Genomic DNA, 15,348 nt, shown 5'->3' with positions numbered 1-15,348 from the left:
TACTCATTCCTGTCTGAGAGCACAGTCAATATTGGATCACAAATTATTTGTTTTCTCTCTCCATCAAAGGTAAAAGAGTGCATTCCTGAATAAATGTGTACATGGATAATAAATAACATTATTTCACAAATTTATCAAACTCTAAGATTACAGAGAATTTTACTTCACATATTATTTCATTGAGATTTTTAGGATTAAATGATAAAAATAATAGTTTGACATTAGATATTTTAATGTCGTGTAATATGTCTATTTATGTCCCGTATATACCTGTAATACAGGTTACTTAGACATGTGTATACATACATGCACAACACTAACACCTATATATATTCTCATTGTTTCTAACACTTGTTGCACTACAGCCCTTAGGTCTGTCGTCACAGCGCGACACCATACAATATGCATTGTTACCAGTCTTTGTTCTAATGTGTCCTGTTAACTTTATCTTGTACCCGGACAATTCTGTTACTTTTGCCATACTGACTTACCTCCCTTCGCTGGACCTTTTGGCAGACGACGACATGGACATGCGGTCATCAGCATCGTCCACTTTACTGTCCGAACTGGACGTATCTTTGGTCAGCCCGTCGATGCTAACGGTCCCATTATGAACAATTGTCCCGTTTCCATTGTGATTGATATAACCGTTGATATTCGTCAAAGGTTTTTCAGTATCCGCCATATTTGACACTTTGAACACGTTCAATATATATATTTTCTTTATACCACGTTATTATGTTCGTTTTCCCATTTACCTGTCTGTGTATGTACACACAGGTAAACTGGTCTTACAGGTGTGCGATCAGAGTGTCTACCTGTTCGCCAAGATCAGTCAGGTGTGTCAAACAAAATTGTATGAAAACATTGGCCGTTCTAAAAGCACACACTGTATATACGGTAATGGATAATAACAGTGTCTCGGGGCAAAGATGATTATTGTTTAAAGACATATTATTGGTTCATGATAACCCGACCCAATATACACTGATCTGGCCAATCAAAGCTATCAGATTGGAGAACAATACTACTTATAGGGAGCAGTCTATCCGAACTAAAGAGAAAGGGATCTTATGTGTAATAAGTAAACCTAGAAAGATCGTAGTGATTATTCTTGAGATATCGATCTTAATTCTATGTCTGGAATTCTTAGATTTGGTATATATATACTTTGTACTTATATATATGTTACAGTAATGGGTTTTGAAAAAAGTATAGCGGCTAGACGTGAGTTTGAACCAAGGACCTCCGATCGCGAGCACTTGCCGAATGATCTGCCAATTGAACTACCAGTCTATGTTAGACCAAGCCCATGGACAGTCCTGGCCCACTTCGACTAGGAATAGAACATGGCCATGGGTTTCTGCGAGACAAAACTGAGCTCGCGACTGAGCCAAGAAAGCATGCTCCGTCAGCTGATATGAACGATATGTACGACAGAAAATATATTAGCAGAAAGCATGTGCGTTTGGATTCATAACAGCCCATTTATAATTAGGGAGGAATGGGTCTAGATATGAAAAAGATAGGCATTGCGCCTGAATCATCTTTCAAAAAAAGACCTAAGTTCAGAGCAGTATGATATACTACTACTATACATTCGAACTTAGTTCCAGCCAAGGATGGGTAAGATCTTACTGTCACTAGTTTACAAATGAATTAGTCTATTGTCAACAGCCAAGGTCACCTTCACAGAGTGTCAGACACATGACGTAGATTGGTGTCGGGGTCTTCGGGGGAACAAAATAAATTCAATTTTTAACCCACTTCAATATAAAACACATTTATCTCCCTGACACGAATACGGAACAGGACGGTAACAGACAACGAAGATTGAATAAGAGCTATCACGTTATGATATGTTCCTAGTGCTAACTCAATTACTGCGCAGAGCCGCGTCTTATAGGCGGACTTGGAAAGGATGGATGCAACACCAATGCAAGGAGCAAATACCTCACAAAACAGACCAAATACAGGCGTAACAATGTCTACATCTTTTTATATACTGTATGGAATTTTCATGGTCTTGCTTAAAGTGGTATTTCTTGTAATTTTCACCATCACAAACTGTCATAAAAGTATACAATGTGTGAGTACGGCCTTTGAAGAAGTAGAACCGGTTTTGTTTGCTAGATGTGATCGGGTTGGTATCCATCCAGTCACTGGATAATTTGGTCCGTGTATGTTTCATTGAGTTGACACTATAATGGTCGGCACCATTCATTACTATCGTAAGGAGACACACACAAATAGGCAAGCTTCTCTAAAACAAATTATTTATGCTTTGTTTGGCATATTTTTGGTTGTCGACCTCTTGATAGCAATGTCATTCAAGGACACAGCGGAAAGCATTACCCGAAAATACAGTGTAACTAATTATTACCTACGGAGTTTACCCGGCGAATATCCATCTTGGGTTTCCAACTCTAGATCCAGAGATTGGGAGCTACTGCTAAAGTGTCGGGACATTTCAATTTTCAGCCATTGTGGCAGAATATGTGACCATAGTAAACCGAGTATTCTATTAGTATTTTAGTAATTCAAAACTTAACCAAGGGTTATTTTATTCCTTTGTTTAATATTGTCATCATAAAAGTTCAGAATAGAAGTTCCACGTTATCCACATTCAGGCCCAATAAGTGTAATGGTGACCCGAGGTTGTGAATACGTTTGTGAAATGTGAGTCAATCGAACTAAAAGCTACGGATCAATGACCTTTGTCAAACAAACGGATCTTCGGAGATATAGGTGACACGGAACGCCAATTTCTATTGTTGCTACATGGACCTTATCTTAAACAGAGTTCAATATTCTCATACTCACGTGTTAATCATATAAAAGGGTACACCATCTCAACTTATACATACATGTACATGTAGGCCTATCTTATTGCCAAAGAATCTTAAAACGGTGATCTACTCGATGAACCTGTGATCAATACGGTATCATAGACGTTTCCGACACTGTTATAGTCTTTTTTGCTGATCTAAGTAAGTGATGTCCCATTACCAGACTGTTTGTTGGTTCTTAACCATCCTTCAGAAAACCAATGGCGGAAAGTTACTGCAATCCTGTAGGATTATGATCTATCAGAGTTACTTCCCCTCGTTTCACAAGGCGTGTAATGAAGGGAATTAACTCTGATAGATTCAATACGTTTGTTTTTGTGAACATTACATGGAAATCAAATCAGTTTTGGAGTGTACAGGAACAAGTTAAATACAGTTGTAGATATTTATGCAATTTTTGTTTCCCGGTTTCCTGAATTCCATAATGAATGGTTTTTGTGGAACCTATCCAGGTACGATGAAACTGAAATGACCAGTAAAGCATCTGATCCTGGTGTTGTATTGGGGTTGAATGTAGCCACCCAAGCCATTTAGATATTAGAATGTCTCGACATTATGTATCGCTTATCAAATATTCTTGACATCATGCTTTTGAGGTTGACATTCTAACACATTTATGTGATGAAAGAAACAAGATAAAAAACGTAAAATTCGCAATACGTTGCTGTATTTAAAATGCCTTGTTTTTGTGTTCTTTTGAGGATTATAGCCATTATAACTTGTACGTTCTGTGGTATATATGTCCTTATGGTCCTTAGATGACTGGATATAGACGGACAATAGAACCAGACAACAGAAAACTCCGGGACGTCTACCAAAATACAATAACTCACCGAGTAAAGTGCCCTTAAAATAACAATATTGTAGATTTGATTGGTCCAGTGTTGGGGCACACAGCGGTTGTTTTATCTTTTGTATGTAGATGTCCATTTGCTGTGCGACCCTGTTTTTAAAGTCCACTACCAGGTATCACCTGTTAAGTGCCAGTGGGAGTGTCCAGTTCGGGGGTCAATCGCCTATTAAATGATAATAACAATGGACTCACGAAACTTGAGTGATCAGGTTGCCCCGACATTTAACACTTACACTCTATACATATACAGTAGCCTGTTCTATCACCATAATGGAGAGTTGGTCAGGTACTGACCGTAGGTCGGCGGCTTTTGCCAGGGCGCTCCGCTTTTCTTCATTTCTGCAACCTGTCATGCAAGTAATGTGGTTATCCTCCAAATGGTTAAGCTGTCAACAATGCAGCAACTTCGATATTACAGGGTTTACTATCACTGTGTGGCACTCTTTTGGAATATTTCAATGTATCGAGGATGTAATGCTAATGGTAGTGGAACCACCCAAGGTAACACCCTTATTCCACCTTTTTATAGTCTTTTTGGTAATTAGTATACAAACTGTACTTGGTGTGAATACATAAATCTGTGGCCATGATGTGATAAACATGTTTTTTTTTCTACAGGGACCTATTAACACCTCGTAATGCACGGACTGGTGTATAGTGCAGCATATATAAGTATATATAAGCCACAGTCTTGGTACAGGTGTGCAGACGACAGATTAGGACATTAATGTACAGGTACAGTTAGGCGGAACGTCATGGACTTAAATCCAGGTGTGGAATTCAATGGCGAGATTTAAATGATACATGGCGAATGAGTACATTATGAGTTTTTTTTGGTTTGAAATTCATTTTGTTTGTTTGTCGACTTTTCAACCGTTCTTGTTTGCGGCTATTACGTACATTACACAGTTTTATTTTTTAATTTGGAGTTTTTGTTGTTGAGTTTTTTAACAGTTTTTTTTTTTGTTGTTTCCTATTGACAGCCAGGCCGTGCAAGTTTTGGGAGATGAAGGCGAGCCGGAGTAATCGGAGAAAAACCAGCAACCAATGTCACACTCATACAGTACCATGCAAGTGGAATTCGGACTCGAAATCCAGAAGCGCAGAGCTATAGTAATTGGATGTTGGAACAGTTTATCCATTCGGCCTGAGCGACCCTCTGACTAGCCCTTTGCTGGTGAGATGTAACTACCGGGATACCATACAGAGCATAATGTTCCATATTAAAATACAGCATGAACTAGTGCAGTAAAGAATCGTGGATAAACTAAAACTATTATATGTAGACATAAAATACAATAGGATTTTCAGAAGAAAGAAAAAAAACACACAACCAAAAGCGAATAAACAATTTTGCGAGCTTAACATTCATATGGAATAAAATTGAATAGTGTTCAATGTACATATGTAGATGATTTTGTGTTTTATCATTATTTTAATATATATATATGTAATACCGATAAAAACAGGTTTGCCCAAATATTTCCCCCATGAATGCTTAATATGTAATGGGGAATAACTCTTACAAATACAGGGAAATTAAAACCTGTCTGTATAACTACAACGAATTAAGAACATAGACAACATAAATCTGGAATGCATTCTTGCTATCATTTTCCCAGAAAATTGGGATGTTTCTTTATTAAATTCCAAATCTTTTGACAACTTGTTCCCGTGTATTTTTGTAAGTCTATATATACATTTATACACAAATTATACACGTTTCTCTTGCAATAAAAACTAATCATTTTAGAATCGTCGAATGCACCGTAAACCTTGCTTCATTGGGTTCATGCCATCTGTATTCTTAATGGAAGAATATATAAAGTTCGTTTTCTAAAACATACAAAATGTGCTTGTTACTATTGTATGTCAGATGGCTAGATATGTATATAATGCTTCTTTTTTTGTGTTAATGGAAAAAAATCACAGTTCTAGTAAAGAAAACCACATCTACATGTTAAATGTCTCAGTGCCTTCAATATTCGTACTATCCGCGATCGGTTGATGAAGATTTCTACTACTAGCCCTTGTACACGTATGAAAATCTCTAGTATCCATAGTTTGGTAATGAAGACCTCTACCACTAGCCCTTGTACACGTATGAATATCTCTAGTATCCATGGTTTGGTAATGAAGATCTCTACCACTAGCCCTTGTACACGTATGAATATCTCTAGTATCCATGGTTTGGTAATGAAGATCTCTACCACTAGCCCTTGTACACGTATGAATATCTCTAGTATCCATGGTTTGGTAATGAAGATCTCTTCCACTAGCCTCCGTATGAGTATCTCTAGTCTCCATGGTTAGGTAATGAAGATTTCTACCACTAGCCTTTATATGAAGATATCTAGTATCCATGGTTTAGTAATGAAGATCTCTACAACTAGCTTTTGCATGAAGACCTCTAGTATCCATGGTTTGGCAATGAAGATCTCTTCCACTAGCCTCCGTATGAATATCTCTAGTCTCCATGGTTAGGTAATGAAGATTTCTACCACTAGCCTTTATATGAAGATATCTAGTATCCATGGTTTAGTAATGAAGATCTCTACAACTAGCTTTTGCATGAAGACCTCTAGTATCCATGGTTTGGTAATGAAGATCTCTTCCACTAGCCCCCGTATAAATATCTCTGGTATCCATGGTTTGGCAATGAAGATCTCTACCACTAGCTTTTGCATGAAGATCTCTTGTATCCATGGTTTGGTAATGAAGATCTCTTCCAATAGCCCCCGTATAAATATCTCTGGTATCCATGGTTTGGTAATGAAGATCTCTTCCAATAGCCCCCGTATAAATATCTCTGGTATCCATGGTTTGGCAATGAAGATCTCTTCCACTAGCCCCCGTATAAATATCTCTGGTACCCATGGTTTGGTAATGAAGATCTCTACCACTAGCCTTTGTATGAAGATCTCTTGTATCCATGGTTAGGTAATAAAGATCTCTACCACTAGCTATTGTATGAAGATATTGGTAATGAAGATCTCTACCACTAGCCCTTGTATAAAGATCTCTAGTGTCCATGGTTTGGTATTGACAGTTTTTACCACTAGCTTCCCTTCCGATCCACGGCTGGTTAATGAAGATCTCTTCTCCTAGCTACAGGTATCAGCGCTTGTTTAATAAAGGCATCTAATACAAGTTCTTACTCTCCATGTTTGAGTAATGAAGATTTCTATCACGATCCTTATTATCGGTTGAGTTATTTTAAAAGAAATCTGTTATTCGTGATTTTAGTATTTTAGACACTTTCAAGAATTTTAATGAAAACCTGACTGGTCATAAAACAACTGTGACGAGAACTGTTCATGAAATTTAAAATACAAACAACTTACGTGACTTAAAAATTGTAAAACCTTACAGAATCGATTTACGCATTCATTTTAAGGACGTAGACCTACGTCCTTGATGCTCTGTGCAATTTTAAAAATTTGCAAATAACCAAGGATTCATTCATTGCATTGCCCTGATACAAAAGATGTAATTTGCTCAAATAAAAAAGTAGCTATTTTCAGGCTAATGTAAACAGTAATTTAAGTTTCTTGAATTCACTTTCCAGTAAACACCCGGGACGTTTATAATATATATAATTCTCTCGAAGGACCATCCCCGATATCAGTTACGTCATAGTACACTCAAAATCGATAATTCCGGACACATCCAATGGATTATTTATACGACTCTGTTATTAGTAAACACCAAGCACGTATACATGTAGGCAGTTTTCTGCTTTTGGGAACATCGTATATCGCAATTATTGCATTCCCGGATTTGTTTTCAAGATAAATTAATCATGCCAGTACACTACAGTGCTGTTTGATACAATGGCTGAATTGATACCGCAAATATCGAGCCTACTGTACAAACATGCACCAAATTACATTGAAAGAAATAATCTAAATTCCATAATGATTGCTATATTTATTCATATATTCATATGTTTTTTGTTTGTATGTCTATAACCATAAATATCACTTACAAGCACCCGTCCACCTATTCGTCCATAACGCTTCCTCTCTTTGCACTTAAATGGTTGTTTATGACGTATTGTACATAAATATATCACTCCGCTCATGAATATGTATTCATCTGCGGCATCATAACATAAATCCCATCCGCTGTCTCTTGCTTCGATCCCGGAAATACGATATAATTGGATTTTTTATCCCGATTTCGTCCAGGTCTGAGTCCTTCAATCGAGCAAATCGTTTACCGTCCATCTTTTTGCGTTTAAGGCGTTGGATGATTAATTCATCAACTTTCATACAGCGGAAGAATACAGTCATTTCATCAGCCGAGAAATGCTGTATGTTTCCATCTCCAGGGATTTGGATTGTCCTTGGTGCGTCCGGAACGACACCGCCTGGAAAACAAAATACAGAGTGATTATAGCAATGATAAGAAATCCCGAGTTAACTTGGAAATGTCATTGAAGGAATAATGACTTGAGTTCCTTTTGTCGCACAACAACGTTTGTAAATAGTAATTTTTTCGAGGTAAAAAGTAAAATATGTTAAAAAACCAATAGCATACCGCGAGGTAAATAGGACAATCAGTGTTTTGATGCTGAAGGTGTCTAGGGAAATTTAGTCGTGGCGAAGACTGCAAATGGCTTTCTCACCAGGGGGTAATTTACGTCCCAAACTGACGTGATACGACAACTTGTAGTCATTTATATGGTAATTTACGTCCCAAACTGACGTGATACGACAACTTGTAGTCATTTATATGTTAGAGTACTTAGAGTAAGGCATCTACAAGGAGGTCACTTTGCTTACTTGGGCAACACACCAGCCAAGAATCGTGAAAACATTACATATGTATTTCAAAGAACAGTCAGACAACCTAGAAATATTCTTCGACTAACAGTGAAACAACTGTCTCTAAAACGACAAAGGCACGATACAGAGGTCTGTAATGATGTTTAAGTGACAGATGTTTTCAACGGAGTGTCAAATAATATAGCAAACATCAGATAAAAAAACAATGTCGTGATAACATTATTGTATTATTCAAAGAACAGCAAAACGACACGACAAAAGCCTTCAAAGAACAACATCGAAACAACTTAGCACATTCCTATAATCTCCCAAAGAACATTGAGACAACATGGAAGAGAACATTAAAGAACAGCATTAATGCACAACAAAACACAATGAAGAGGTAAACAAAACAAGCAACGACTTTCACAAAATAGACTGTCTTACTCAGACTATCCATAAAACAATAAAGCCACACTGACATTCTACTATCTTATTAGTTCAAGACATGACTAATCCAGAGAGAGAGAGAGAGAGAGAGAGAGAGAGAGAGAGAGAGAGACTCAGACACCATAAACATAACACATTTTCGTGCAGAAGACGGGAAGTGCAAAAGAAATGTTGTCGGTATAAATTCTGGACTCGTACCATCATACTTATGTTACTTCTATATATAAGCACTTTAAGACGAACGCCTGGCTGTAGACGATTGTTGATTGCATGGATTCCGCTATATACAAGATGTACCACAATTACCTGGATACCAACATTTACTGTCAAAGAAGAAGGTTACCACGACAGTTTAGCAATAGACTAATACCAACCTGACATGGCGGTCCTCCACCCAGATAATTCAATAGTGCCACCAGAGTTTATACATAACGTACGTCAACACTGAGTCACAGACGTTTTTATATAAATGTAAATGAGACACGGATCTACCCTTATATGAGCTATATCAGATTACATTTAAATTCACCATTACACTTACTGGCCCTTTCAATTTTGATTTGCTTTACATTTCATCCACCTCCCCCCCAAAAAAACTCTGAAAATCTTTGTGTAGGGATACATCCGCCTGTAATTACTCTAACAGAACCACTATTATACAATCGACCCTTTTTATCGTTCGCTCTATCTCTCCGTTTTGATGTCCATTCCTTTCCCATTTTACGACTTCATTTTACGACTTACCCGGAGAATGGGGCGGGGCTCCGTTAGTTTCTGCGTCACCATTTACGGCATGTTTACTGTCAATATAAAATACGGAAGTGTCAGACAGGAACACCAAAAATAGAAATGGATAGTCTTTTGAGTTATGACGCACCTATAGAAAATGAATAGCTTATAGTCTTCACCAATAATGTAATTGAATTCTATTGCGTTCTATTCAGGAGGATGCTTTAGCTTACACTGCGTGAAAGATACACTTTTTTCTATTTGTGGAACTTTGTATACGAGATACGAGAAAATGTTGGCTTACGTTCAAAATGATCACTCAGATGTAAAGCCTATAACTATCTAAACCACGCTAAGCCATTATCTAAAGGTTACTGATGGCGTATTTACATACTTACTTAGGCACATTTTATGTACAAATTTATATTATATTGTGTTCAAAGGAAGATGTCTAATGCTCTATTTCACAGATTTAAGGACATGGTAAGAAGGTCACAAAGTATACTGTAAACATGCTGTAAACACACTGCAAACGTACTTTAAACTTACTGTAAACTGTAAGTATATTGTAAACATACTGTAAACTTACTGTAAACTGTAAACATACTGTAAATATACTGTAAACTTATTATAAACATACTGTAAACTTACTATAAAGATACTGTAAACTTACTGTAAGCATACTGTAAACTTACTGTAAAGATACTGTAAACATACTGTAACTTACTTATTTTCGTGTGCTATTGAATTCCATGTATTTCACGTGTGAATAAGAATTTGCGAACATTTCAGTAACAATAATAACAAAGTTTTTCAACTTAAGGCAAGAAATTTCGAAATTATGTCTCCGCAAAAATAAGTTGTCATTCAGGAAGTTTAACACAGTGAACACTTCGTACGGTATGTGATATACTCTATAGTCCTTATGCTTCAGTGAGATAGCACTATAAAAACGGCAAAGAACCAAAACATTACCATACAGCAGTCGTCCAAAACACACAAGTACTTCACACATGGCATATATACAATATATTGTATACACGGGAGGTTGCCCTTAAATGAGCTGTTGATAGGACATTAATCTGATCAACTAATGCTTTCTAGTAATCGTCCACGCATAATGAAACTAGCTTTTGTTATTAACTGTTATCGAATATTAATCTTCCATTTAGCCATCGAATTATTATTTTTTGGTGTGTTGGATATTCTTATCACAGGAAGTCAATCGCGATGTAGATATAAATCAAAATGCATGCAAGCAAATATGAACAAAACACGTTTGTACACAGACATTGGTGGTTGCATAAATAATCTCAGCTATATATATCAGCAGAACATGTTGTATCGATTGGTCTATGTTATATGTCATCATGTTAAACAAAGGCCATCCAAGTGAAAGGTTTGATGTCGTAAGACCAACGCAATCGAAATGCCTTGACTGGAGTAATATAACTTTGCTTTATTTTGTTTAACGTTTCTATCATCAACTATGACCATTTAAGAACGGTTAAATTGTGTTTTGGGAGATTGCAGTGCATCATTATTTGTCTCAACTCATTGTTTGCAATATTGGAACTCTTGCCCATTTTGTGGTGCTATTTCACCAAACAATACTGCCAAAGACAGGCACCCCATTCTGTCTCATTTTACTGACAACGAGCAGAAAGGAGTATAAAGTATATAGAAGAAATTCAATAGACTTTAGCCTATCCCGTCTAGAAAACATTTCTCGGCACCTTCATCACAGGGGCGAATGCCCAACTCCATTCTTCCTAACGCCTCCTTTGACACCGTTTCACTTTTGTCCTTCAATTGAGCGCTTGCCCTTGCGAGGTAACAGGCTCTGGGTTCTGTCCCCTGTCAGAGACACACCATAGTCTATAAAAGTCGTAGATTCTAGTCCTGCTTAACACTCGGTGTTAAGGAAGTGGAACGATTGATTCGCCCATTCTAAGTATAATGTTATCGGGTGGGGTGTGTTGCTAGGTGTCTTTGACAGCATGCTTCAGTGATATAGCATTAAAAAAAGGCAAAAGTTCCACTATACAAGAAGACGCAACATGAATATACCACAGTCACCTAATCACACAACCGCACCTCATATACACAGCAGACTGCATACATGGGAGGCCGTCCTTACATGACCCTGGCTGTTAAAAAGACGTTAATCAAACAAACAAACAAACAAACAAACAAACAAACAAACAAACAAACAAATGGTCGGTTGATAAATTAGATGAATGTTCTGTTAACAGCCAGTGCCAACCAAACCAAACCATTTAAGGACGGCCTTCCATGCATGTAGTGTACCACGTATGTGTAGTGTGTGCGTGTTTGGGAAGATGTTGTGTGTTCGTGTTATGTTTACTTGTAATAATGCAACCGTAACCATTGTTATAGTGCTACCTTACTGAAGAATGCTCAGTACAGACAAACAGAACAAACATAGCCCATCCAGTCACATTATAATGACAATGAACAAACCAGTCGTCCCATTCACTTTATGCTTTATGCGCTATACAGGAGCATAAACTACCACTATTATAGACTATCGTGTATCTTGGACAGAGGACATAACCTAAAGCCTTTCTCACAGGGATAAACGCTCATTTTGTGGTCATAAGTAAGGGAGGGTCACAGGAGACGTTAGGTAGAACGTCAAAGAGGAAGACTAGAAAATATAAGATCCCGACTTTAGTCGCCTTATAACGTTGCGATGGGACAGTAAGTACAATTTTAATGTACTACCTGATGGGCAGCCCTATATGAGAGGTACATATTTGTGTCAATTTGGTGTGACTCGGGATGATGTGATATATTTGTCTTTGTCTCATTGCGATGTCTTGAAATTACATGTTGTATAACATATTTAGTACTACATTCCCGACGCTTTAATAGTGATGAATATATCCAGTTGAGTATCAATCCAATTCACCAATCGGAATTGTCCAATTGACATGGCGAAGACTAATGGTAAAAGCAAATGTCGGTTAACTTATAAAAACCCAGAAAATGCGAGATCTCAAAATTTGCCCTTTCATCAACCAGCTACTGGGGCATAGTGTCTTAAACAACGACCTAATGTGGCGTGTCATGAAACGACTCTAATCCAGACTAAATGTTTCAGATCGTTAAATACCGTCAATCAGAGCAACTGTGCCATGGCTTTAAAACAAATTTATTGTCTGTAATGATGGTGTCGTGATACTGTCACCGTAGTTTGGTACGAAACACAGACAAAATGACAGTATATGTGGATATAGAAAAAGACAACGCAACTCGAGAGTACCCATCTGAGCTTAGTAATTCATAAAACAACAAGGAAAAGGAAACGATAAATCACAATTATAAATGATCAGAAATTATTTCTAGAAAAGCACAAGATATGCTGCGGTGAGAAAGTGATACCGAGACATGAATGTGTGAGCAATATCAACTTGTGGTTAATATCGATTTCCGGGCACTGTCTACAGATACATGTCTGTCGGAACATATTTACCGGTAATGTTAGGTCTTATCTAATTTGATTTCAGAATCCATCGATTTTGTTGTAAGATAAAACGTTTAAAGAGCGAGACAACGAGAATTAGAACAACTGCGTTATTTATCTGCTGTTATGTTAGAGTAACGTCAATTCCAAAACACTAAACGATTATAGATAATCAATTACAAGGACATGTCAACATTAAATTAATGAAAATAAGGTTTTCTCACCTGCTTGGTGATGTGGAATGTGTTTTTGGTTTCAAGGATGGAGAAGGCGTTGTCGTCGTTGATCTCGTCGTTGTCGGCGTTTTATTCGGTGATGTAGAAGATTTGCCATGAGGACGATGCGCTTTCTCGTAAATGTTGCAATGACCATTGGTCTCATTTTCCTGTCCATTATCCCCTTTCACAATCAGACGTTCATGGCTTTTATGTAACACTTTGGATTTGGAATTCATTCTTGCTCGTTGATCTTTGGCTCGAATTTTGGTTAACTCCAGTTGGCCATTATCATCTTTGAAAGTCAAGTTGTCATATGCACCTGGGCCCAAACACAGACCCTCTGTGACGGCAGCTCCCCTTTGTGACCCAGAGGAGTCAATAGACCCTACTTCATCGTCGTCTTTAACTCTATACTTTGCCTTACGTCTCTCCCGAGGGGAATCTGACGCTTCACTCTCGCTTCGACTTCGAGAGGTACGGCGAGATTTGCCAGCCCCCGGGGATGCGCGTGGCTCAGTCCCCTTTGACGGATCGAGACCTAAGTCCATGTTTTAATGAGAGATTACCTAGCTAGTTTAGCCGGGGATACATACCAAGCTCGGCCAAGTATGTCCACCTTTCAATCACTTGGTCTTTATAAAATCCTGCTTTAAATCCCGAAGCGTGTCAAATCGTGAGCGGACTGTGAAGCTAGCCCCAATACACACACATGGACTATACTCTTTTCTCCGCCGATCTCACTAGCTCTTGTCTCTTATCCATCCACTCATCGATCTGCAATGAGATGGTTTTTACAACACACTATGACTCTTCAATAGGGATGTATACTGCTGATATCCATCACACAATGAGGAGTCTGTGTGGTGTCTCCGGGTTTGTGTGGTGATCTGACACGCCCAAGAAACACTTCAATACTCTCATACGTGTTGGTTGTGATCGTATTGCACAGATCTACTGAGCTTCGTGTCAAAGCCACGACTTATATTTCCAAAGAATTTTAATAATCATCACACACCTTCTGCATTTAAATAGCCCACGTCTTTGTTTGCCGGCACTTTTTAAGCTATTCGCATAATGTATGTATTAGCAGCAAATGAAATAAAGGTGATGGTGTGTTTATAACCTACTTGTTTTCTATATAAGGGACTCTGTGAAAAGATAGATGCGTGCGTCACTGCTATTCCAAATATGATTTACCATCAGCAATGCCATTTAATGGTTGATATTATCTCCGATCATTACCAGACCAGTTTAGATTTTTCATTGATTTTTGATTATGCCACTGTTTTTATGAAAATCTATTGATATGGTTAACGAGTGATCAAATGTCACCATATTTCATTATTGTGATATGGTTTACTTAATGAGGAAAAAAAATAAAAAAAAGTAAAAGTTGGTCACTGCTGAAATTTTGAGGAATAACTGGTCACAAAAGTATTTAACATAAGAGCTAGAGGAGTATCAGATGTGATATCAGGTTGATGCAGTCTGTATGAAAGTTTTACGGTTGATATACACACATATCAGTGGTGCCCTGTACTCTGTCCTCGTCATACAACCTGAATTGAAATGGTACATCGACATGAAATTGACTTAGATATGCATGGCTGACGTCGATGAAAGAGAGCATGCTTTCTCTACCGAAACGCATGGTTATTCCAAGTTTTCTTGGTTTGTATATGAGTCCCCGCGAAAGCTATATTCCTTTCCTTGCCTTTGTTTACATATTTTAGTTTCAATTTGATTTACTTTTTGACCATTATGTAGGTAAAACTCTTTTCATTTTTGCCAATGTACCAATTATTCCTAAGGTCTTCGATGTTTCGGATCGGACTTAACATTACAACAAAAACTAGCTTAGAAAGTTGCTTTAAGACATTAAGTTGGAATCAAAGGCAAGGATAGTGATTTCAAGAATCGATGACAGACACAATAGTCCGGTCAAACGTTACAGATATGTTACCGTGACATGGTCACGTGTAAGTGGGCC

The 15,348-nt window shown here is 37.7% G+C and overlaps 1 protein-coding gene and 1 long non-coding RNA gene across 2 annotated transcripts in view; one reads left to right on the top strand and one right to left on the bottom strand.

Moving 5' to 3' along the window:
* The window catches only part of LOC138325615 (uncharacterized), a 28,491-nt gene extending 14,177 nt beyond the window's left edge, over window positions 1-14,314 (bottom strand). The window contains exons 1-3 of the mRNA XM_069271400.1: window positions 13,365-14,314; window positions 9,666-9,721; window positions 7,691-8,074 (exon numbers count right to left, since the gene is read on the bottom strand). Coding sequence (XP_069127501.1) covers window positions 7,809-8,074; window positions 9,666-9,721; window positions 13,365-13,906 — 864 coding nt within the window. The 5' untranslated portion in view covers window positions 13,907-14,314 and the 3' untranslated portion in view covers window positions 7,691-7,808. The remainder of the gene's footprint in view (window positions 1-7,690; window positions 8,075-9,665; window positions 9,722-13,364) is intronic.
* LOC138325616 (uncharacterized) lies at window positions 4,050-5,333 on the top strand. The gene is made up of 3 exons (XR_011208811.1): window positions 4,050-4,203; window positions 4,321-4,473; window positions 4,686-5,333. It is a non-coding gene; the product is annotated as an uncharacterized lncRNA (long non-coding RNA).
* Window positions 14,315-15,348: the final 1,034 nt, after the last annotated feature.

This window comes from Argopecten irradians, chromosome 6 (assembly GCF_041381155.1).
Source record: "Argopecten irradians isolate NY chromosome 6, Ai_NY, whole genome shotgun sequence".
Lineage (NCBI taxonomy): Eukaryota > Metazoa > Mollusca > Bivalvia > Pectinida > Pectinidae > Argopecten > Argopecten irradians.
This window is presented reverse-complemented; position numbering and strand designations above follow the sequence as displayed.